Source organism: Pezoporus flaviventris, unplaced genomic scaffold (genome assembly GCF_033815535.1).
Source record: "Pezoporus flaviventris isolate CSIRO_AGI_PZ_B2104156 unplaced genomic scaffold, CSIRO_AGI_Pfla_v1 ptg000001l, whole genome shotgun sequence".
NCBI classification, from domain to species: domain Eukaryota; kingdom Metazoa; phylum Chordata; class Aves; order Psittaciformes; family Psittacidae; genus Pezoporus; species Pezoporus flaviventris.
In genome coordinates this window covers 44,170,134-44,194,622 of record NW_026892549.1, presented here as the reverse complement: position 1 = coordinate 44,194,622, position 24,489 = coordinate 44,170,134, and the positions used below count along the sequence as shown (strand labels likewise).

At 37.3% G+C, this 24,489-nt stretch overlaps 1 protein-coding gene across 1 annotated transcript; it reads right to left on the bottom strand.

Moving 5' to 3' along the window:
• Positions 1–467: 467 nt before the first annotated feature.
• Positions 468–23,819, bottom strand: DNAJC10 (DnaJ heat shock protein family (Hsp40) member C10). The gene is made up of 23 exons (XM_061454798.1): positions 23,480–23,819; positions 22,837–23,197; positions 21,031–21,196; positions 19,221–19,271; positions 17,760–17,842; positions 17,438–17,569; positions 16,533–16,626; positions 16,235–16,312; positions 14,926–14,969; positions 14,417–14,554; positions 12,958–13,047; positions 12,080–12,193; positions 11,261–11,375; positions 9,383–9,510; positions 9,001–9,117; positions 7,693–7,794; positions 6,524–6,679; positions 5,327–5,460; positions 3,773–3,826; positions 3,262–3,409; positions 2,718–2,837; positions 1,532–1,648; positions 468–1,028 (listed from the first exon to the last, which is right to left on the bottom strand). Exons 2-23 carry the CDS (start codon positions 23,035–23,037, stop codon positions 1,017–1,019), a joined length of 2,394 nt encoding a protein of 797 aa, XP_061310782.1. The 5' UTR covers positions 23,038–23,197; positions 23,480–23,819; the 3' UTR covers positions 468–1,016.
• Between the last annotated feature and the right edge of the window lie 670 nt (positions 23,820–24,489).

Genomic DNA, 24,489 nt, shown 5'->3' with positions numbered 1-24,489 from the left:
GTGTTGTCTTCGGTATTTTTTCTTGTCTATGGAAAGTACTACACTAAAGAGTGGGAATTCTATTAGGATGGAGGAGGAGATATTGTAATGTACAGTGTTCATTATTAAATTAAAAAAAGGCACTTGCTATGCTGCTTGCCTAAATTTATATAAAAAAATTCCAACAAAACAACAAACCCAAAATATGCCTCCAGAAAAGAGTGGTAATACCAAAAGACGTTAAACATGTCCACAGAATACATTCATATGTAAAAAGACAGTAATAAAGTTACCACCTAATAACTTAAGCAGATAGTTTTACGGCATAACTTTAACAGTTGAAAGTCAATGAAACAGAGTTTGGAGTCCTTCGTAATTTTTCTTCCTTACTGAAAAAAACAAGCAAACAAAGACAAACTCACACTCCTAAATCAAACAGCTAAAGATGCTCTTCAAGGTTCCATTCATCCATTGCCACAACACAGTAATCCGCTCAAGGGCAGGAAACCAATCCTGCTACCAGTTTTTGATTTTATTTCTTAACAATTGATTAGACAACAATGCAACCCCAAAGCAGAATAATCACCAGGTAAAACTATTTGTCTTTCAAATAGACAACCCCTCATTGTGGTTCTGTATTGCAGAGTGGTTTGAGTGCATATTCAGCCACAGGCTGAATGCCACATTCAAAAAGCATTTGGAAAGAGACAAAAAAATATAAGGAACTACTAAACAGGTAGGCAGAAGTCCACATTTCTGGTCAACCCTAATGTTTGACAAGGAAGAAGGTAGTTGGTACATCAGAAGAGGGACATGCAGAATTCATTTGCAGAAACACTGAATGCCTCCACCAAAATCAAAATGCTTTCATCTCCCCACAGTTTAACAAAAGTCATAGTCATGTACATCCATGAACTCAAGCTAGCTTTCATCTCTTTAGTCTTGTCATGAACGTAATCAGCCTTCTATTTTCCTCATGGCATCTTCTATATTCACAGCTTCAGCATATTTTGAATCATATCTACCTCCAGTACCACTCAGAGTTCATCCTAGTGACAAGAAAACAAACAAGTTAACCTGAATGTACAAATAAAATCAAGATTTTTTTCCTATGATTTTATATTTCTCTGTGTTTCTTAAATAGAATTCAGGATACTTCTTAACTGCTGTGTATTTATTACCTTCTGAGTTAAAATGTCAATCCCAATCTTACACTAATCAGCCTTTGTAGTTTAGTGCCTGCTTATGAAATCTAAAGATTATGTTCAAGATACAGTGCAGCTCAACCATATATCGGTAAGGCAGCTGACCCACGGACATCTATAAATTCTGATAAATCTTGCCATAGCTGATGCTGCAACTGCAGCATTCTCTGCTACATATGTGGACATGGAAAACGGAGTTTAAAACAGATAATGAACCAAAACAAGACTAAAAGCAAAATATACCTGGTACTATTTGAAGATACGGAATTTAATATTTCCCAGACAAAGAGCAAACACAGAACTTTAAATGAGTGTTTTGCAAAAGACCCCACAGTAAGTATTCTTACCTTATTTCTAGACTTTTTTCTTTTTCCTTTATCTTGAATTGCTTTCAGTTTTTCATTCAAGAGGTCAGCGATACCTTTTGCATCCCTGCTGTCTATGTATTCTCCAAGAACACTTTTCTTAAAAAAGGAAGAGAAATAATTGTGAAACACATTATGCATACTCTACACTGAATAGAAATTCTGCTTACGTTCAGACAGAATTCAAGAGGAACACAGGGAGGAAGCCAACGGCTCTAGTAGGTTGATTTATGAGTCACAGTTATATTTTTGTCTCTGTTTAAACAACGTGAATTGTCTTTCTAGTAAGAACAACTACAAAACTATAGAAATTTTGTCTTGCGCCTTAAAGAAACCTGAAATACTTATGAGTTTTCTCAAATTTATTCAGCTAAATATTTAATGTAGACAGCCATTACAAAGTCTGTAATTGTTAGTTCCAATCCCCTGCCATGGGCAGGGAGACCTCACACTAGACGATGTCATTCAAAGCCCTGTCCACCCTGGCCTCGAGCACTGCCAGGGATGGAGCATTTATCGCTTCTTTGGGCAACCTGTTCCAGTGCCTCACCACCCTCACAGTAAACAACTTCTTCCTTATATCTAACCTGAACTTCCCCTGCTTCAGTTTTAACCCATTAGCCCTTGTGCCTCACACTAGACCATGTTGTCCTGATACTGAAGTGGTTTGATAAGGTTTTTGAGCCAGAACACAACTCAATATTTTAAATCTTCTTTTCTATCTTAAAATGCATTATTTAAGTCAAAACTATAATTAAATGTTGTGATTATATTGAAAGAATATTTCTTCTTAGCCAAAATGAAGGTGTCCACATTTCAAGAGACGCTTTGCCTGCTTTTGAGTAGCAGGAGGTAGAATTGATAAAAGTTGAAAAATATTTTGTTACATGAGACCCCTGCAAAATTAAACCCTGGTTCTAGTTAAGCCCACATTTTAGATACTGTTCTATTAACTTATAGTTCCTTATTTTCAGTAACGCATCATTACTGTATCACTGTCCTACTATTTTAAGTGTTACCAATACTGATTATTAATGAATCTCCAGAATATCTAAATAATGCACTTCAATATGTTACAGATATAGCCTCTTCAATCAAATGTGAAATGAAATACATCTACTAAAAGAGCTCACTCACCAGCATACACAAAGGAGACACTTCACTTTACCTTTGTTCCTTGGTAGGGGTAAAACTTGACAGTAGGGTAGGCTCTGATATCAGCAGTTTGACAGGTCTGACCATATGCCTGACAGTCAACTTTTCCAGCTTTTACTTTTCCTTTTACAGCCTAAAAAGAAATGTTTATTAGAATCAAACTTCAAGTTTCAGTGGGTGACTGTACGCAAATAACTTGAATAAGCCAGGAGTGCAGCTAAATATCTCAGAGTAGTTGTTTATTTGCTTCTCAGGCTGTTAACCTTGTATTAGAAGTCACGACATGCTCAGTGGAACACTTCTATTTCAATTTGGGGCAAAGCACATGACAGTTCCAAAGCCCATCCAATCTTAAGCTGGGATCTGTCTCAAAAGAGGGCCTGTGTGTATGTCTCTGCAAGAGACAACACCCGCTGGCAAGTGGGAGGTAGAAGTGTGGACTTTCAATTAGAAAGGGGTTCATTAGCGATATGCAATTTTTGGATGATCGGTAAGAAAAAGGTGCTGATGAACTGTATTTTATCCATTATAAAAATCTAATACAGTTAAAAACCTACCCTTGCAAGGATCTCAAATTCAGGAGCAAAATTTTGGCATGGTCCACACCAAGGAGCATAAAAATCAATGACCCAGTGATCTTTTCCATTCAGAACTTTTTCTGTGAAACTCTGAGGAGTCAGGTCTACAGACACTTGTGGTAAGTATCTGTGGAAAGGAAGAACAACAGTCCTAAACCATTCTAAACTTTGAGCATATCCAAGTTCCATTTAAGTACAAGAAAAAATTCTGAAATTAAGAATAGTAGGAGTCCACAAATCCCTACGGTACACTTTGTACTGCAAGAGAGTCACTTTCTAAAAGTGGTAGGCAGGATAATAACATGGTCTTCAGGAAATGGGTGGGCAGTAGGGAGTATGCCATTTCTTGAGATAAAGGATATGGAAATCTTAATAATACATGTACCTAAGTGCTTCTAATTCTTGATTCACACAGCATTTAAATATTCATTTCTCCTAGCAAGCAAATTATGTAAGTGGTTTGTGAACAAAGTTTAATGCAGCAACTTACCCCAATGCCCAGCCTCTCAGTGAATATGAGTCCCTGTGCCATCCATTGTAGCTACTGTAAAATGATTGAAAAGAAAATAAAATTCCAGTTGCACAGTGGTTTGAATTATGTTGGGAAACCAAACAAACCAACCCCTAAAAAACCCAAACGCAACAACATCTCTGTAGAGTGGAGACAATAAAATAATGAACTTAAATGCATACGGTTTAGGATATATTTCTATGTTGCTTTTGAATCTGAGTAAATAAAAATTACAATTCAAAGATGTGGAATTAAGGACTAGAAGATAAAGAGAAGAAAATTCTGTCAGGAGAGTAAAACTTGGTTTTGAGCATGTAAGCTTGAGAGCTAGAGCTATTTTTAATTAAGAATCTTTGTTAACAAGTCCAGATACAACTGCAAACTTTAAGAAACATGAGAATTAAACTGAAATATCTTAGTACATTTTCTATTTGATTTTCAAGCATTACAATAAAACAATTATTTGATAGCAGAAAAGCAAGGCAAACTGGTTACTTGGACAAGGATTTACTACTTGGAATTCCAGGGCATCGCTTAGTTTTGGAATTCCAGTGACAGGTTAGAAAAAGGATTAATTCTGGATTCATATCCACTAATTTACAACTTTATAACGAAGACAAAGTATTTAGCAGTAAAGTTACCTGGTCAAAATCTGACCTGATAGGTATTGGTGATTTGAGAGACAAATTTCCTTATTTTCACAGGAAATAGCTCACTCATGATTAGGAATTTGGCACTTAACGGTCACATTCACCAACTTTGTTGATTTCAATAAGAAAGAGATTTCTGCTTTTAAGAGAAACTTTGTCTAGAACTGAATAAAAGGAAGCAGCTCCATGATGAAAGCTACTGAAGTTTGCTATTACGCACTATGATGAAGAGGCATTACAATTCATTATCTGCCAGCATTTAATAGAACTTTCCAATTTGAAAAACAATGAAGCAGCACATCTGCTATTTCAGATGTTATCTATCTTGAAATATGTAAATTTCCTGAAATCCCTGGATCTTCAAACAGTACTGTGAAATGGAGGAGACAGGCTGTTTGGCTTAGCCAGATTTTGTTACCTACTGAATCATGTTAATGATTAATGTTTCCACACTAGTGATACAATGAATGGGATGACTAGATAAACAGTGGACAATTTTTGCAATGGTGCTAACACACTGTTAGCAGGAGGGATGATCAGATGGCTACATCCCTCTGTTCCCTAAAGATAAGGCTGCAAGCAATTAGGCCTAATATTTTTATAACATATAATTTAACAGGCAATAAAGTTAGAAAAGTGGCAATAGCTAAAGAACAAGAAATAAAAATTAAGATTCCTGAGGCAGTCTCAGTTCAAATTACTGAAATGAAATGTCAAAATAAAATGACACTGGTTTCAAGTAACAAAGAGTGTAACATCTAGGACAGTAATATCATAACAGCGTATTTTACAGCTGTGATGAGTCTTTTCTATACAGCCGATGATGTATATCCATATTGTTTCTTATCACCTAACGTTTCTCAAATCAAAATAGGCTACTTACTAATACTGATGAGCTGTGTTTGATTTTTGAGGAAAGAGTCTTATTTCAGGATATCCTCGAATGCTTTCTTGGTGACAGAAAGAATAGTATTTTTGGCAATCCACACTGCCTACACCGATTAATCCATTTAACATCTGAAAATAAAGAAGAAAACCTACAATTAAATGTGCTAATCAATACTACTATAAGACTTCAGAATTAAAGCCTCAATCACTTAGCTGGGGAAAAAAAACAACAAAACAAACCAAGATTATCACAAGGTTTATTTCTCTCCTATAAATGAGTCACTGGTAGCTAATTAGAGCCAGCAATCCAGGTGCATTCTCATCATGCACATACCTATTTTAGTATAAGCTTGCACATGGCTCATGAGATACCCTGCCTTGAAGGTACGTGAGTGTCATTATTTAGAATAAGGACTAACATATTACCATGTTTCACATCACAGGCTCAAGAATTATGACAGAATCTCGTGCAGTGCAGATGTGCTATCAGCTGCACAGCTGGCCTGTGTCTTAAACACACTGTATTTGTTGCAAAGGCACAAACCACCCGCCATAGGCAGTGAAGCTTATGATTACTAAACATGTGCTATAGAGCTGGCTACTAAAACTTCACAGACAGGTGACCAGAATAGAGAACCCTACCTAGAACTCCTAGCCTAGGTGAGCTCTAAACGCCTCAAAGTCATGGACTTGTTTCCAAAGCCCTATTCCCTCACACCCCAGAGTTTCAAGTTCATATTCCTGGAAACACATCCAGGAAAACCTAGATGCTTGTCCATAAAGTAATTACTTTTGCAAATGAGAGAACGCTGTAATGATCTTGCAAACCAATTCTTATCTAATTTATGGATAAATCTTTTTTTCTACTTTGTTTTAAACAGATGCAGAGCTCTTTATCTGAAGCACTAAGCATTAAGAAAAGTTAGTTACTCTAAAGTTTCTTAGATCTTGGAAAACACACTTGTATCAACAACAAAAACTGGAGTACACTATATACACTGTACTGAACCTTAAAACAGACAAACAAAAACTTTGTATTTGAAACAATGTAAAACTATCAGTTAGGAATTCCCTGGTTTGTCAGCAATATTAGTCACTGGACTTTGACAAACTCCTAAGACAGCAGTTGTACTGCCTCAATGATTCCACAGAAAAGGACACAAAACAAGAAAAATGTTTGAATGTCATTTACCCTGGCCATTTTTTTCCATTCTGGCATTAAAGCCTGACAAGGTCCACACCACGGAGCATAGAAGTCAACCACCCAGATTTCCTCTCGTTTTCTTCTCTGAACTAATTCAACAAATGTCTCTGGCGTTAGGGACACCACTGATGGATTCCGAAGATCCTAAAGCAAAGACAGCTTGTAGACATACACTTTGCAACAATAAGTTGCACCATATCTAGCACCATCACATATGAACAGAATGTGCAAATTCTGAGAATGTCCCTCTTTTAGTGAGCTGTGCTTGCTGGTATGATTGGGAAGACTCCACACCACTGAAAGGCATGGAGGCACCAGAAGTCAGCCCTTCAACCTAACAATCAAATGCCTGATTTGCTGAGAAAAGTTATCCAAAAAATACAGTTGGGCTGCAAAAGGGAGGTTTTCGGTCTCTCTTCCATCAAGAGAGGCAAAAGGGAAGAAATTCAGCTTACCTGGCAAGCGCAGGCATTATGAGACTCAGCCATGCTATTTAGGCTGGGATGTAGAATGGTGCACTAGGGGCCCCTGAATAGCATCTGAAAAAGATTGATCTCTACCTGGTCCTGCACAGGTGCTCTTAAACCTGCTTTTTCTGGGCTACCTGGAGAGAATTAATAGCGTCTTGAAAGAGTGGAAAACAACCTCTGGATCTAGCAGTGAGAGAACCTGAATGCTAGAGGAAAAGATGGGCGCCAGAACTCTGGCAGCAACAATGATGAGTAGCAACGATTTGCAGTTCTGCAAGTTAAGAAAGTTAAAGCCAAGAAGCATGGAGGGCAGCAAGCTCATTTACAAAAAAGTGAACCTCCTCTTATTTCAAGCTGTGCACCTGTTCACTTTCATATTACAGCATTCCATACTTTTAATTCATTTATCCTCTCTATAAGATAGAAATCGTTACTATTACTTTGCAGATTGGAAGGGACCTTAAATTATTGGCTATGATCTCAAAGAAACTACTTGTCAGGGAAGGAAAATTACGTGTTAAGTCTGTGACTGACAGCTGCTGGATCACTCTTCTTGCCCAAGTTTTTTTTCGCTCTTTATCTTACTAGTCTAATTAATAATAAAACCCCACTAAATCTTAGAATCTTCCAAATAAAGAACATGTTTGTGGGTGAGCATGACTGCAACAAGGATTATAATTTACATACCTCTATAAACTCCAAGATCTGCTCAGCAGAGTGATGTCCTTCATATTCATGAACATCAGACTGATTGAACACAACTGTTGTTGGATAAGCTCGAATGTTGTGCTAACGAAACAGACAATAAGAAATGGTAAGGAATGATTAGGTTTCTTGTACTTGAACTGCCATTGGTATTTGTGGCTTGCTCTTACGGATCTGTTGCAGTTTGTACAGTGTAACTGCTCAAACTTATGTGCAGATGGGAATTTGAAACCATTACAAATCAGTACAGAGAAGATACGACATATATTCAGAGATGGCATAGTTTGTTCTCAATTTAAAAAGCAGTCAGTAGCAATTTTGCCATTCTGCACAAATACAGGAATTAATCCATGGGTATACTTAGCCTTAACTTTAAAGCTCTTACCAGTCCTTACGTGGAAACACTTGTACTGTATGAATAACTGTACTGTTTACTATCAAACACAGATGCTTCCATGATTTGAATTCTTCAGAGTGTAAACACACATAAGACTTTAAAAAGCTTGTCCTTTTTTTGCTTGTTTTTATGTATTTCAAGGGATTCACATTTTAAAGATAAGTACAAACTTTTTAACATAAAAAGTTGCAGGGAAACTGTCACAATGCAGTATATTCTGGACTTTAGGATAAGCATCAATAATTCCTACCATAATAAATTAACTGAAGAAAAAGTTAAGCAAATTTAAACATGGTAAATTGGTCAAGATTTAAAAAAAAAAAAAAAAAAAAAAAAAAGATTTCATTCCACTACTGTATCTTTAAACACGTGTAAACTGATAAATATAAACTTTCCTTAATTTGAAATTGATCCTGGACTACTTAAGGCACTACAAAACCAAAACCCAAGGCAGTTAGGGTGAAGTGAATTAAAGCTGTTTTACAGATATTGTCAAAAAGCATTATTTCAATTAAAAACTTGCATTTTTAAATGTTTTACTGTTTTCAATCCTCCTAAGTGAAGAACAAAAAGAATGCATGTATGTATGTAGAAATACATTAAAAGACTTTCCGGGCCTGCTTTAGGAATTACTAGATTTTGACACTTCCAGAGTCTTCCAATAACATTATGAAATCAGAGCAAAACTGACTTGTATTTTGCATTTACTTTTATCTGCAGTGGTCACATAGTTTGTTCCTTTGAAACTAAAAAAGGATACAGGTGTCCTGTTTTGCTTACTACCCTTTAAGAAAGTAACATTAAATAAGCAAACATTGTCCACCCCCACACTCCAACTAGAAGAAAATAATACTCTTTAAAAGGATTGTATTTCCTTATTTTATGCAGCTTACCATGTTGCAAAGCCCTTCATGGACAGTACAGTCCAGTGTTCCAAATTTAAGCTGACCATAAAGATGTTTGGATGCTTTTCTCAGCTCTGGTAACAAAGCCCGACAAGGAGGACACCACTGGAAAACAAAATGCAAGTGGGCGCAGTTGATTTCCCTGCAGCTGACTCTCAGGAGAATGTTTGAGATGAATAATACCCTGCTTTGACAACAGACTCCACTAAACACAAACCCCACACAGTCTAGGAACACTAGTGCTGCCAAGACATGAGGAATTACAATACCATCTCATGATGCGGAAGGAAACTTCCAAGATACTGCTAATGTTGGGTTACATAGTTATACAACAGATGCTAGAGGGGAAACTAGATATGAAATAACTTACCGGTGCAAAGAAATCCACAAGCCAGGGTTCCTTCTCTTTGTCAGGAAAGTTCTGAGGTCCCAGAGTGATAACATGAGAGTTGACACTTTCCTTGGCAAATGCCACGATGTCATATAAGATCTTCTTTCCTTCAAAGGACAATGTAGAAAGGAAACTTCATTTTTCCATATGACAGATCTCATTAAAAAACCTCAGTGATAGTGACAGGAACCCTTCAGTTGCCTTGACTGATCTTTAAATATGGCCTGCTAAAATAGATTAAAGAGGTAGTGACTCGCTTTTTCTCAGGAAAACAATGTTAAACTGTCCAACCCTACACAGGTAAGAAAACTCTAGGTGATATTTGGCTAAATATTAACCTGGATATTTACCCAATATTAGCCAAATAAATGTTTTATCCAAGACAAAACCATGTTTTTATTAAATAAAATGACTGTTTTTTTTTTTTTACTGGAATATTGGCTGTTTTACCATTTTCCTGGCATTTGTTGGAATTAAAAAGTTACTATTGTAGATACACCTGCCTTGGCAAAGATATTGAGACATTGAAGACTTGAAGCAAAATAAATGATACTGGCAAGTCACCCTATTTTTGCTCCAGTGGGCAAAGATCAAGTCTTTTCATACCCTTGTCAACTGAAATGAGTTTCTGTCTTGAAATGAACAAAGGATAAGAACCTCAGGGTAATTAAATCTCAGGTCACTACACAATGACTTACTAAGATTTATTACTGTTGTTAGATTTTAAACTACTGAAGCCTTTCAAGATAGCATATAAAAAAGTCTGATTCGTTCGAGTATCACACCATTATAAATACTGAAGTAAGACTGCTGTTAATAAACATTCTAGGTGCTATCAATTTTGTAAATAGTAAAATCATTCAGAACATATATACTGCAGTTCGATGCATTTCTCATACCCTATTTGTAAATATTCTGTTTGGTTTCACCATTATAAAAATATTTAAAAATGCTGTATATATATGACCCTTTCTTGTCTTCCCTGTGCTGGACTGAAAATTGCAAAGTGTACAAAGCTTTACCCTTCTATCATTAGATGTATGGGATTATCTTTCGCCCTTAGACATGACTAATCTTTTCTAAGTGGTCAAAAGCTCGTCTCCTCTCTTTATTACGGTACTGAGGCTCTGACTCCATTCTAGCAAGCTGCTGCTAATAGTTCAGAGGCTGAAAAATTAGAACTTCATCTCACATAATTGCATCGTGCCACATTCTGGATGAAGCTACGCCTATTGCTGCAACCTACAGTTTTGTTTCAGGCTTTATTCTTCTTCAACTAACATTTTTGAATCCTTTCAGCAGTACACAGTAACATAGTTCCAACCTTTCCTGGAAGGAAATCACTACATTGGAAATGAGGTGGTAAAAGTCTCCGTGTAGGTTTTCTTGGATGAAAGACAACAAAGCATGGAATTAGTTTTAGTGCAGCGACACATGAAGTCTAATCCAAGTTTCTCAAGTTGGAAACACTGTATAACTAGCATGTTCAGCCTCTATGAAGGGTGTGCCTTACAGCATTCTTTGGTTATCCCACCCAAAGTAGAAGCTGTCCTGTCAGCTTCAAGAGATTTCATTTGTAGCTAAGTACGTAAATTACATTGAAACAGACAGGATAGTAAAGACAAAATACATCTCTTGGCATCTGATGACTGCTTATCCAGGAAAAAAAGAAAAAACAAATCCAAAATAAAACACCCCCAAAGGAAATGATAAGTTTGTACAAAGCTACAGTAAGGTCAGAGGAAAAATAGCAAACATGAAAACTACAAAACTGTTCTTTGGAAAAAAAGTTTGCCAAAGACAGTGTCATCTCAGAGTGCTTATGTAATGATTTAAACTTGCCAAAGTTTCCCTTACCATGGTGAATTTCATAATCTCCAGTGCCTTTTCCTTTGAAGACTGCTAAACAAGGCTGATGGACATACAGTTTGTTGCAGATGGTTGGTGAGGAAAGACAGTCAAACTTGCCAACCTATTTAACAGAAACTGCTACTTTAATTAAGGCATCCTAATCTATATGAACTAACATATTTTGAAAGGCAGTAGGAGTTGGGGAAAAAAAGGTAAAAATATGGAAAAGTGGTGCCTTTTTGGTCTTAAACTATGATGTTTGAGGAAAACTATCAGCACAGCTACATTAAGTTACTTTTTTAAATTAAAAGCCAAAATGGAGAATAAAACCTTCAGAAATCCTCCTTTTTTTCTCCTCCAGATAAAGCAGCAAGGAAGCAAAAAACCAGCTAAAATAAATGTGACATTAAAATTCTTCTAGTCAATGCAACAAGTTTTTGTGAAAATACATACTTTATAGAATTAACACAATCCATATGTCTTGAATTTTCAAGATAATTATAGGGTTTTCTGAGTGGTTAAAATACAGTTTCACATACATCAATTTGATGCTGAAGTGTTAACTTTTAATTGTTAACTGAGTGGGATCTGCAGCACCACGAGAGAGCAGATTTAAAAGATAATCTTTCCTAACTACTTTTAAATTACTCAAACCATATGGGAAACTTCATTGCTTGCTTTAAATTAAAAGCTTTCCTACAGATCTACGACATGTATCTCAGTACCAGAAGTGGCAAGTGGTAGTAACAGGTAAAAATAATGAAAAACATACTGACTTGTTCTCTGAACATATGTATTCAGAGCTAGATGAGTGAGAAATCTTACCTGAATGTGTTCACCTTTAAGTAAAAATTTAAGTTTCTTAAATTCCTGTGTATTTGATTTATCATTCTCTCCAAATTGGAAGAAAAGCAGCCATCGGTGATGAGCCAGATGGTCCTTTAAACGAAGAAAAAGGACCCCTCAAAACACAATAAACACACAGATAAAAACACCCCAACAAACCCCAACTTATACCAACCTGTAAATTTCCTTTATGTTTTATAAAGGCAAAAGCCTAATTATTCATCTGATCTCCAAGTGACCTCCTCCACCCAACGAATTCTTTCATGTAGTCCTTCCACTAAACTTCATTTTAATACATTATAAGCAGGAAAGAGGAAAAACTCTGAACCATGCTACCCTCTATACCTTTTGTTTCTATGTGCATTGCAGATCAAGCTACTAAGTGCTACTACAAGTGTGAAGAGAGGTTTCCTCTCCTTTTTTCCTCCAAGAAATGAGTAACTTTTGTGACTTCTAATTTCAGTTCATACATAATTTATCACCGACTAACAAGTATTTTGCTTTTCTTTCTTACATTACTGACAAAATACATTTAAGGCAAGATTCTCTATAATGTAGTTAACGTAAAAATAACCAGAAAGTCATGGCTGCATAGTGAGTTACAATGGCAATTTCTGCGTTTTTCTATTTTCCTGTTAAATACACACCCGCCCCCTTACTTTTGTTGTTTTGCTAAACAACAGAAGTAAACGCAGACAAACAATGTTAAATAATTTTGGCTACAGAGGAAGAAAGGCCACTTTCAGTTAAATAAATACTGGTTTGTGCCAACAGGATTTGAAAAATGCAAAAAAACCCAATAAAAATCCCAAACAATGATTATTTAAAGAAATCTTAACATATTTTTTAAAATTTACCTCTAATGATACTGCAGGGATCATTTCAAAGTCTGGCAGATGCTTCATTACTTCCTGATATATTTCTCTGGCATCCAAGGAGCTAAGAAACTAGGAAGGAAAGGTAACTGTGGTTTTTATAAGGAATTACAACTTGATTGTTGATGATTAGTACTCAAAAGTATCAGGGAAATTATTCTGATTTGTTTCTTTCCATCAACTGAAGGGTACAGTTAATAGCATGTTATTTGATCACCTTTTTCATATATATAATTTCACAAACATCACTCTTAGAATACTGCTTTTTAGCTTGTTTTCCTACAATATTAAACTTACAATACTGTATTTTGCCAGATGGGGGCTAAAAGTCTCAAATCCAAATTTCAGGCCAAATTTGACAATCAAGTTTACCAGATTTCTGATCTAGTCTTACAGCCCTCCTACAGGCACTGAAGTTTCAGTAATCTTTAACATTTCGGCAGCAATATGAATCAGTAACTCAGAGGTGGCAAGGTACAGAGTTGAAAGCAGGCAGGTTTAATTTAATTTCCTCCTTTTAAAGATATAGATAACAGTAGTGACAATAAAGGAACAAGCCATTCTTCAAACTGTGACATGTCTCCATCAATTAAGGAAGTTAAAACTACCATACAAACGTAGGAGGAGGTTGCAATATTAGAATAGAGTCTAACAGCATAAACTGTTGCGACAGACGTCGTAGGAGTGCTTTTATCACACATGTCAGTACTCAGTTCAACTGAGTAACATTCCTCAAACCTGTGATATTCCTTTTGGAATAAAAATTGTGGGCACATGGCAAATCATAGAATGATAGAATTATTCAGGTTCGAAAAGACCTTTAAGAGCATAGAGATCAACGCTTAACTGCCAAGTACACCACTGAACCATGTCCTAAGTGCCATGTCTACATGTCTTTTAAATTCCTCCAGGGATGGTGATTTCACCACTTCCCTGAGCAGCCTGTTCCAATGCTTTACCCTTTTGGTAAAGAAGCTTTTCTTGATATCCAATCTAAACCTCCCATGGCACAACTTGAGGCCATTTTCTCTTGTCCTGTTACCTGAGAAAAGAGACCGACAAGCTTGCCCAGGATAGCTGGATAGCAGCTTTAGAACTAGCTCCTGGGCCTGTCACAGAGCAACATCCCACCCCTGGATTCCCATAGCTGCCCAGGGAGACTCCTGAGGAGCTGGATAAGCAGAGCTACAGGCTGCTGCTACTGCAGCATACTCCTGTTCACTCTCCCAGCATAGCAACAAACTGGGGACCACCTCCAGGGATCACAGTTTTAGAACCAAAGAGATATATAAACCCATATCACAGAGTACAAGCTTAGAAGAGAAAAAAAAAGCATCTTTTCTGTTGTATGTAATCAATGTAGAAATTATTTATACATGCCTTTGTCATTGCCATCCCCTTATTTTATCTAAATACAGAATGGTTGAGAAACAACTCATACCAAAACACCTCCTTTCTCTTTGTTATTTATGGTGGCTCCAGGTGGAAAGTATGCTGTAGTACTAGATGAGATATCTAAATTATCACAAAGCTCACCCTGGGTGCCACAGTCCATCCAGCCTACATTAACAAGACCTTCCTGTAAGAAAAAAACAAAACCAAACACAAAACGAAGAGTACTTTTTAATTTAAAGTTCTGAAATGTTTTTGAAAAATCCCCGCACAAGCAATTATATACATTTAGGAAATGGAAGAAAACCACATTATCATTAATTAGTTAATAATAATTCATATTTTATAAAATTCCTTAAAATTTTAAGGTTATTCCAACAGCTACTAAGTCACTCTTCTGAAAGTTAATGGGTGAAATCTTTGTTCTGCTGAACTCAGCGAAACAAACCTACAACTCTCAGCTTTCACTTGTTGTTTCAGCTACAAGTTGATGCTTTCACTTCTGTTATCTTGCTTTAAATATAACAGTAATGCTTTCAAAAGTGAAATGTTGCTTACCAACATGCCAGCTAGCTTAAGGCGTGTTTGGTAACTCAAGCAATCTGCAAAATAAAAATAATTTATTTATAAACATGAAACTTCAAATTGTTAATGCACTAAATGTGCTCTTTAGAATTACCCTTTTCCTCCCTACAAAGGTGACCATTTCTAAAGGCATGCTCCCTGGCTATTCATCGAGCATTTCAGTGACTTGAAGTTCTAACACCTAGAAATCAGCACTCAGTGGCTGTCTACTCGAAGTTAAATAAACATGAATAACACTATCTTGTTTCATCAACATAAAATTCTCATTGTAAAGATTTTAGTATTTGATTTGCTATACTAAGACTGACCTTTAAAATGTCTTCTTACCGTTTATAAAAAGCAACTAAGAGGTATCTACATACTGTCTTGGAATGAAATTTCAATGGAAATCTCAGTTTCCTGCGATTCATGTAATACCTCACTACAATAAATACATCATATGCTCTAATTGTGTCTAATTATGTCATCATATGCTCTATTAAAAAGTCCAATCCAGATTTCTAATAGTTACCTTTTGATGCAAAAGTTTTTATGAAACTAGATGCATCAACCTCACTTTAATTGGACCAAAGTTGAAAACTTACTAACAAAAGAACTGCAACTTGAAATCATGCTATTTACAGATGTAAAATCAAGATTGCAGCTCTGGTTACTCGGTTCACAGAACAAAGGTCTCTTCATAAGACCTAGAAATCTTTATTTGTCAAAGGCGTAGTGCATTTGCTTAGCAATACCAGCCAACCAAGGCAGCTTTCTCATATACTGCATCCGCTACTGATAGCAAGAACATCAGTAACAAACAGCTACAAAAAATAACTCAAATCTAAACTGTCGTAACATCAGTGCTAAGTGCCAGTTACTATGTCCAAACCTAAGAGAAAATAGCTTATTTTTGTGCATTAGGGGTTTAAAGTGGAGATACATCCTTTCTTCCACCCAGCCGTCACGACAAACTGGCTTGCAGCTATGCAGTATCTGCCAATTTGAGCTTCAGCTGGAAAGTGTCAGAGGCCTTTTCTGCCACTCCCTTTGAGGGTTTACATTAGAGTGCTGCGTTAATAACTTACATGACATTACAGATGCACAATAGCATAATCTTGCTGTTAATATCCCTTTTGTCAAGCTGCCTCTAAAATGGAGCTTAAGTGGCCTACAGTCCAAATACTGTGATCATCTAAGACGTTTTGTAACTTCTTATTAGAAGCAAAAGGGATTATGCCACTGTGAACAGAAGTACTTTATTTCCTGTTTGCCTTATTTGAAAGGTATTTAATATACCTACCCCCACGTTCAGCACAGAAGGTGATCAGCCAACCAACACCAGAAGCAAATGAAGTTTCAATGGCATTAACAAAGTTTCCTAAGAGCAAAACAATTCGCATCAGTTTGTGACTAGTTAAATGCGACTGTGAAACAATACAGATTTATATTAGCAAGTTACAGTAAAATATTTTTAGCCTCAGAAATAAGCAAGAAGCTATGTAATACAACTAAATTGCTGTATACATAGTTTCTGCCATATTGTATATTCTACAAGCAATTTTAAGACCACCACCCCAAACAAAACATGTGAACATTACCTGACCATAACTCAGTGACTGCGCTTGTAACATATTGCATGGCAAAGTTCTTTAAGCTCTCCTTTGACCTATCTCCATAATATTTCACTGGTTGCTACAGAAGAAAAAGAATACAAAATTAACCAAACCTACTTTTTTGAATAACAGTACTTATGTAACTGCAGGACACTCCTACACCCCCCAGCCTTGGCTCTAACTGTCTTCTCCCTTCTGTACTGGAATGTTTGGAATTTAGCTTTTCTTTCTAAATCCAGCCACACAAGGATAATTCAGTCTTAGAAATACCAACTCCCAATGATTATTTCTATTTAAATAAAAAATTGCTTGTATCAGTCCATTTTGTGCATGCACAATCTCTGCATTCAGCCTCTCAAATCTTACCATTGTCAAAATGTACCTAACTACTCAAGTGCAATTTTTACATCAGCCCTGGCACCACTACTTAACAAGCAACCATAAAGCGTGATGACCATAATGCAGCTGGCATGGAGAAAATCTTGTGGAAGGAATTTCCAAGTTTCTCTGGGTACAACATCATATTCTTTAGACTCAAAGCCACAGACTATTCTTTGTATTTGAAAAGTCCATTACAATACTGTAAGAGAAACTGTTCAAGTAGACTTCTTGCTTTGCTACAGCATAAATGCTGAGAGTATTTTCCTAAATCAGGAGTGATATGGTAAAATGATTAGAAAAATCCCACTGTGTAAACAAGATACCTATTTTTGAAGTAAACTTTCCAAATTAATTTAACTGAGGTGAAGGAAGAGAAAAAATATTTATTAAAAGGAAGTAATTTATTAAAAGGAAGATCTTTATATAAAGAACTATGATTGAACAAATATTAAAGAACTACCCTTGCAGATTTCTGTCTTTCAGAAAAATGCTGAGGTTTTATCACTCACCATTCCAGTTTTGAAAACATACAGACTGGGATAACTATTAATCCCTTTAATTCGGCAAAGCATTCTATTATCTCCACAGTTGACAGCTCCAATGCGTATTACTCCATCCATCTCCTTAGCAAACTCCCTCCACTAGGAAAAAGGGGGGAGAAAAGCGTATTTTCTTATAAACATATAACGAAACATCAGCATGTTTTATTCCTATTCCTGGTATTTTGAATTGCTGAATTTGGTTTCAGCTTCAGTGTAAAATCCACTTCTGAAAGTTTCTATGCTGTTAAAACCAATGGATTTTCAGAGTTAATTTGCTTGTTATACGTACCGTAGGTGCTAAGTCATGGCAGTGGGAGCATCGAGGAGAATAAAAATTCACAAACCACAATTCTCCTGAGTTAACAGCAGCATCTAGATGGAGAGCAGAAAACTCTATGTAAGTAATGCATATCTACAATGTAGTTGTAACTAGAAGGTACATGTTTACTATATTGTTTTCCCCAAAGCTGAATTAAGTATTTATATATCAGACACAGTTAGTAGCAGTAACTGATGGGATAAACATTGCACCTTACTTGCACATACCTACTGTTGTAAGCCAGTGCACAAAAACTGTATTTCAGAGGATATCAGCACCCTGACTTTCAACATGTTAATTAATATTAATTAAGAATAAATGTACTCTCTAAAAATTAATGTGGCTGAAATGTGTGATACTGTGAGTCTTGCTACCTTAAAAACAAAATACAAGTTCTAAAAGATATTTTACCCACTAGAACTTTCAATTTCCTTATATCACTTTAAGTATTTTCTGGGTTCCACCAGGCAAATTTTTTTTATGTTGAAACCCTAGTAGGTGAAAATGCAATCTGAAAATACAGGTTAGTTTAATTACTAGAAAAGTCAAGGGAAACATTGCTTGTAACAGAAAACAACAGCAAGGAAATATACACATGCAGAGATTATCAGCTTGAATTACAGTTTTCAATCTATTTTTGGACGTAATTTTTATAGTGAATTTCCCAACTGACATTTGCCTATGTTAAAATACCCTCATAAACAAGACAGCTAAGGAGTGTATAGATTATGCAAATTAATTAACCAAAGCAAGACCATGTTGTCATGAGGAGCATCATGAGGTTCTGCTATTCCAAAACTGGCTCAGCATGAAGGTCCAGCCCATACAAAGGAAACAGCACTCAAAATGCAGACAAAAAAATTAAAACTACAACAAAATCAGTATTTTTTTCTCGATAGTCTCTTAGTTGTAAGCATTTTAGCTACAAAAAAAACCAAACCAAGAACAACTGGATGATATCCTCACTGAAAGCGTTATCTTTCCAGACTTTGTTTTATTTAGCTGTGGTTTTAGCATCTGGTATCACCTTCTAGACTTGAACCTGTCATGCAAGGCAAAACTGACTGGATTTCACAGAAAAAAAAATAATTGAACTATAATAAAAAAGTCCTGCAAAGTGCATTTTTAGACAAGAGACCAAAAAATAGTAATGATAAATTAGGAGAAACAAAATTTTAATTCAAATTCTTCTTGCAGGTCTCACAAAATATCCTTCATACTTAAATTAAACCGTATATTGATACTTACATATTTGCTAACTACTACTTACCATGAAGCATTTAGGGTTTGGGTTTTTTTGTTGTTTTCTCTTCTAACAATGATTTTTTATAGGTATGTAGGAGACGTCTATAGAGATACACCTCAGAATGTAAAAATTCTTACTTTGGGTTGCCACATTGTCAAATAGATAGCTATTTATTTCAAACTTACCAAATTCTCCCCTATCCAGTGTTATAATTTCAGGATCATCATCATAAATACCTATTAAGAAAATGAGCAATTGCTTTTTATTTTTGTCATCTTTAAAATGAAGATACAAACTATCACCTTATTCACAAAACAGAAAAGAGTACACTTAAATTGAAATAGTAAGCTGGCAAAGATAGTTTTTATAACAAAGCTATATTTGTTTAGTAATATGTAAACTTAGTTTAATCTCTTCCTAACTCCCACACCATCATGATACAAAGGCTACCATCAGAACAACAATTATTTTGGTGTTTAGTTGACAAGTCAGCAAATGAGCAGAGAACTACCACTCTTACAGCAAGAGTATTAGAAATAACAACCAGTTGTCAGATCAAAATGTCTGGAAGCTTTCACTTCTCTCAGCCTCTGGTTATCTAAGCTATTTAGATCACAAAGGCATTTCAGCCACAAGTTTTTCCACTAACTGAATGTGTGAATGCAGTGGAATAAAGTGGACAGAATAAAGGTAAGGAAGATAGCTTTTCTAAAAAGCTAACCAATCCTACCTAAAACATGGCTACAAAACAGTCTACTACTTCAAGTATGCAAGAAAGTGCAGAGGTACCAAAAATACTATTGGACAGCATTATATTATGCTACTATGGCTACAGATTTTTTACAGTACCTAACATGGTGAGCGAGATGCCATTTCACCTGAGGTACACCAGGATTAAATGCAAATAGGTAACGAGAGAAATTAATTTCTACAGGTGACAAGGTAGTTCTTATATTACTATCCATTTACATATCATGTAATATAACACATACAGCCATCCACGCATACAAAATATCTGTATTTTCACATGTATATACACACACACAGAGTATGAAAATTAGATACAGATACTCTCCAAACTGGTAAATAGACATTCAAGGATATTGTTTCTCGATCAAGCATTGCAACTTCAGGCAGATGGTTATCTGAAGAACATTTAGGATAATTTCCGTATTTTCCTGTGATAGATGCACATCTGGCTTATTCAACTTCAATTTGCAGACATTAATTTTGTAGAGATTGGGTCATATTAAAATCAAACTACACCAGAAAATAAAAGTTTTCCCAAGGTGGAGGTTTATTTCAGCTTTTTCTTTCATATCAATCAAACCATGTTCCTCAGCTCTCTATTTCAGCTCACTCCTGTTACAGCAGCCTTGAGAGTGGCTCATCCCAACCTTTCCCTACAGCTACCTAAAATTTGTTGAGACAAACATTAACTTGTCTCAGGATCATTTCAGGTATGATTCTGTTGTTATTTTTTCATTTTCTACTACCTCTCTCTGATCTTTAAGTGATAATTGCATACAGAATAGGCTTGACAGTGCAAAAATCTCTCAAAATCCATTTAAGAATACCTTGCCTAGACAAAAAAACGTCTTCCTACATTAAAGAATTAAAAAGAATACTAATGAAACATTAACACTGGAATTTATGTGAGAAAAAGGGAAAAAAGAAAGAAAAATAGCTTTGCATTAAAAAAAAAAAAACAAACAACAAACAAATAAACCAAGACAAAACCCAAGAAATTAGATGACCAATTGAAAGGTAACCAGCAGGAACAAGAGGCTAGGTAAATAGATTATAACATTTACCAGTAAACATTAACAGGGTAAATAAAAGACTGGGTCAACAGAAAATGACAGCTACAGGAAGACAGAGAAGGCAGAAATCTGAAGAGGACAGATCTGTATCAGATCTTTTTATGCATTTCTGATGTAAGCACTGTATTTACTTGTGACTTCAAGCAAATCACAAACATACACCGTAACTTACCAAAATCATAGCGATAATAGTGCCAGCTTTCATAACGACCTCCTTGCTGCTGATCTTCAAGACCCTTCTCTCCGTATTTATCATACTTCTTCCGTAGATCTTCATCTTTAAGTACTTCATATGCTCTATTTATTTTCAAAAAATTTTCATGTGCATTTGGATCGTTCTATGCAAGGCAAAGTATAATTAGTAAGCAACTAATAAACCATCTTGCACACATAATTCTGAGAAAGTAATCTGGAAATGTTTTTATATCCCTACTAAAGATGCCAGCTGTGATGGCAGCAGACTTTACATGGTGATCTCCAAACAAACTACAGTAAAGTTTTCCCTTCCTGAAGCCATATACGTCTTCTCATCTCTTCATCCTCACTAAAGTACCAACTGAAATACAAAGGGAACAGGCAGGAGGCTATAACATTCTCCAGTGATGCCTCTTCTTTCAACTCTCTCTCTTCAATAGAAATAAAAGAAACCCTCTCAAGAATGATGACTTACCATTTACTCTATAATCTTTTCTACTTCCCTAGAATCCCCACTTGTCCAGTTTGAAAATCTCTGCTATAAACTCATCCCTTCTCATCTTCTGGTATAGACAGAGGCCCCCTTTTTATTTAAAAACCATTCTGGTACTAGGTACCTTAGAATTAGAACACTGAAAAATCTGCAGACATATTTTGAATGCCAGTTTGGGTTCTCAGCTGGTGCAATATAAAGGTGGTGAGCAGTACCTGCAGCTCTCTCCCACCCTTTTAACTTCTGCTTACGCGTTTCGTTCAAGAGACACTTTCTCTTAAAGAATCATGACTTGTTTATGTAGACACACAGGAAATTAATTAACATTACGGAATTTGTGTAATGACTTCATCTTCTATAGATCATCTTTAATGTTGAAAATAACCATTGAAAAATCTTTAGTAGTATTCTCATACTTGGGAGCTACAGAACCTGACCCAAAATGTTATTATTTTAAAGGTATTAACATAGGTAAAACAAAATTTGCAGTCAATAGCTACAAGTTGGCATTTCTAGCTTTCCTGAGATTTGGCTTTCTCTTTGAGCTTTCCATTGTAAAACATTAGCACCTCAGGGGCTTCAACATACTCTGTGCAGGCAGTCCCTGAACTCATAAGGAACATCACTGTCTTCTTGGGCTCTTGCAGATGTGGTTGCACATATGAGGATCCAAACCCTCACATTTCCTGTGAATTTCTGATTATTTCAGGAAATCTTGAGGAAAAATGTTTAAATTTTAAAGTGATTTCTTTGCACTTCAGAAAATATTGTAGCACAGACTGACCCATTCCCTGTCTTCTCTCTCTAAGTTATTCTAGAACTCCTTATTACCCTCCCTCGTTATGCCTTGGCAGTCCCAGAATTTCTGCGGCTTCCTATCCGATACTTGGAGATTGATGTCTCAGTACAGGCTGGTGGTGTTTGCTGTTTAGATGATGCTTCATGCTAGGGAAATAGTAAGTTCACCTAAGCTAAACAGAAACAGACAAACTCATCAGTTTATCAACAAGGTAATATGGTACAGAAGTAAGTTTTCCTCTATTTGCAAAATAGAATTGAGAATTAAGTTATCTTGACTCTTTTCTTTACTATAGCAATTTTATATTCAACACAATCATGTATGACCAGTCCTGTTTGGTAAATCTCTGCAGGAAATCCGAACATGTTATCAGGTGGTTACACTACTTCACAGGAACAGAGAAACATTTTAGATAAATTGAAATCACTTTTTGTTTAAACATTAAGACCCATTAACCCAGCAGCTTTAACCTATTAAAAGATGTAACTTACCTGATTTTTATCAGGGTGCAACTTCAGTGCCAGTTTTTTAAATGCTTGTCGTATTTCTCTACTACTTGCTTCTTTGGACACTCCAAGTAAACTATAGTAGTCCTGATCAGTGCACACAAGAACTATTACACATACTAAAAGTAGCAATAAAGATTTTTTGGAACATCTAACACAGTCTCCTTTGGATACCAAGAACTCCATTATGAAGGTTTTGGGAAGTCTCCGGGTTCCGATTTGAGCAAGCTTTGGGAAGATTCTCCAACAAATGTGTGGACTTTCAGAGATACAGCTGTACTTATGACAGAGCTCTTCAAATGCTGGCTGCCCTACTTCATGTCACAAGCCTTGCAAAAGTTACAGCCTATAAGAAGAAGGTAGAAAAAACAATTAAGTACATTTACCTACTTATTCAAAAAATATATCTTAGTAAAGAACGCTATTGCCAGCGTGTGCAGCCTACACACGAACATTGTTGATGCCTAATTTCCTGCTTTCTGAAGACCACACAAGTGACAGATAACCTCTTTATTAGGTAGACTGTGAATGAGGTAATCACGCAGAGCTTTACTGAATGACACCGAATGCTGGCACACTACCTTAGTAAAAGCGCGTTAAGCATAGCTCGCTTTTCCTTCTAACTTACTTTTAGTGCCGCGGGGGGACATTTCTCCGAAAGGCCCCGGCAGCTCTGCGCCAGCACCCTCCCGGGGCGGAGGGCTGCTCCTCAAGGAGGCGGCGGACACTCCCGGCAGTTGAAGCCGGGCAGACCGCAGGGGCCTCCCGCCCTCGACCCGCCTGGAGATGCGCCGCCGGGTATCGCTCACCACGGCGAGGCCGAAGGTAAGAGCCCTGCGAGGCCGGGGGGCGCCCGGGCTGCGTCGGGAGAAGTGGTGGGCGGCGAGGAACTGCCGCCAGGGCGGGATTGCCGTGCGGTCCCCTCCCCGCCGGCACGACCTCGGTGCCGGGCGAGCTGCGGGGAAGCGGCGCGGCCTATTACCGGGCTGCACGGCGAGCAGCGGCACCGGCCAGCGACTCAGAGCTGAGGGAGCGGGCCCGGCGCAGAGCAACATGGGACGGCGGCGCCTTCACCCCGGCGCCGGGCGGAAGGGCGGCCCGCGGCGGGATCCGGCTCTGGGCCGGAGGCAGGCGGGGCAGCTCCGGGGCTGACGTGGCCGCCGCGCCCGCTTCGGGCGGGGTCTCGGATCCTCCTAGCCGTTTCCTGCCGGGGTGTTTCGGCCGGGGATCGTTCCTTCCAGGGCTGGGCCCGTTTCGGCCTGGCGCTGGCATCCTGCGCAGTGCTGCTGCTCAGGAGAGCTGGCCTCAGGCACTGCAGTCTGTGTCCTGAGCTTGGAGCCTTACATGTCTGCAGATAAGACTGCGAAGACGTCAGTTTCCTCAGGGGCTTTTCCCTGCACCTGCCCTCGCCTCGGGTGGAGAGAGGACCCCAGGGCAAGAGGGACTGTGGTGGGCCCGCCGCGGGTGGTCACTTGTATGTCCTGACACAAGTCCCCATTAGCATAAGTCTCTGAAAACAAAGAGGTGTGGGATGTTGCCGCAGGTTTCCCGCTGGGCAGAGGACCGCAGAGCAAAGAACAAGGATCCTGACCGGAGGGCACTGGGGTGGGCCTCGTCACTGAGGTTAGGCTAACACCT

Bases quoted from the DNA above. Each gene is read 5' to 3' on its own strand.
- DNAJC10 (XM_061454798.1), bottom strand. From the start codon at position 23,037: ATGGAGTTCTTGGTATCCAAAGGAGACTGTGTTAGATGTTCCAAAAAA. The intron at 19,272-21,030 runs GTAAGTTACGGT...TTTTCTTAATAG, and splicing joins CTATTATCGCTATGATTTTG to GTATTTATGATGATGATCCT. The intron at 16,627-17,437 runs GTGAGTGATAAA...TTTCTTCTGTAG, and splicing joins ATGTTTTCAAAACTGGAATG to CAACCAGTGAAATATTATGG.